The sequence below is a fragment of the Nannobrachium achirus genome (genome assembly GCF_963921795.1).
Source record: "Nannobrachium achirus genome assembly, chromosome: 7".
Lineage (NCBI taxonomy): Eukaryota > Metazoa > Chordata > Actinopteri > Myctophiformes > Myctophidae > Nannobrachium > Nannobrachium achirus.
Window position 1 is genome coordinate 46,227,244 of NC_137816.1, and position 998 is coordinate 46,228,241.

General features: G+C 43.5%; 1 protein-coding gene across 2 annotated transcripts in view; it reads left to right on the forward strand.

Moving 5' to 3' along the window:
• gch1 (GTP cyclohydrolase 1) overlaps positions 1-998 on the forward strand; it is a 26,123-nt gene extending 25,125 nt beyond the window's left edge. Inside the window, exon 6 of one of the 2 annotated variants that reach the window (XR_013962225.1) lies at position 1. This exon is cut by the window's left edge and continues 32 nt beyond it. Coding sequence is in view for 1 of the 2 variants with exons in the window: in XM_080730797.1 (XP_080586923.1) it covers positions 1-95 (95 nt within the window). In the remaining variant the exon portion in view is untranslated. The other variant, XM_080730797.1, reaches the window with a different exon arrangement.

Consider the following 998-nt stretch of genomic DNA (forward strand, 5'->3'; position numbering starts at 1 on the left):
AGATGAACAGCAAGACGGTGACCAGCACCATGCTGGGGGTGTTCCGTGAGGACCCCAAGACACGCGACGAGTTCCTCACCCTCATCAGGAGTTGAGGGGGGGTCTGGTCTGCGGGTTCTATGTCAGGGGTCTTCAACAGGGGGTTCGGGACCCCTAGGGGGTTCTCAGAGTTACTACAGGAGGTCCTCCAAATCTATGTGTGATAGAAATGTGTGATGTTTTTTCCCCCCATTTTTTATATTAACCACTTGAACCCTAGTGTCCATATTCTGAGAACGTTAGCCAAAAATAGCAGATCTACAAGCTCTCACAGCGCGAGGCGTTGTGAGCTTGTAGATTGGCTATTTTTGGCAAAGAGCTTTGGAGGGGGAAAATAGCAGACTAAGTAAAGTGAAAAGTCAAGTTTATTAAGTATTGACATTTCGAGTGGTTAAATATCTGAAAACCCACATTAACATGAATCCAAAATATACTGATGATCGTGCTGTCAAACAATGAAACTATTTATGAAAAGGTTGTGGCCGTCCCTGCTTCATCTCTCTCTCAACTAAGGGGTCCTTGGCCTGAAAATGTTGAAGACCCCTGCTCTATATCAACAAAAAAACATTCATTCCTTAACACTCTTGTCACCTTGTCTATCCTTCTGTCTCTGTCTTTCTCTCTCCTCCGGTTGCCTGTAGGTAGTCTCACGTGGCCAGACTGCTGTCTCCCACAATTTGCAAATTATGCTCCTGTCATACAGTCTGGGAGACAGAAGTTCTAATCACGAGTATCCGGCATGACAAGCGATAAAGCGGATGTGAAGCCTCCTCCCCACTTGTGTTTCGTTTTTAACAGTTTTTAACTCCAAAATGTTCATTTTCGGGAAAATGAACTCAAGTGGAGTTAGGAAGTTTTGACCGGAGGGCTTTTTACTACTTTTCATTGGTTCAATATTATTTTAACCAACACACAGACGTAAAGGGTGTTCAATAGCACATATTTATGAAAAAAAGAAA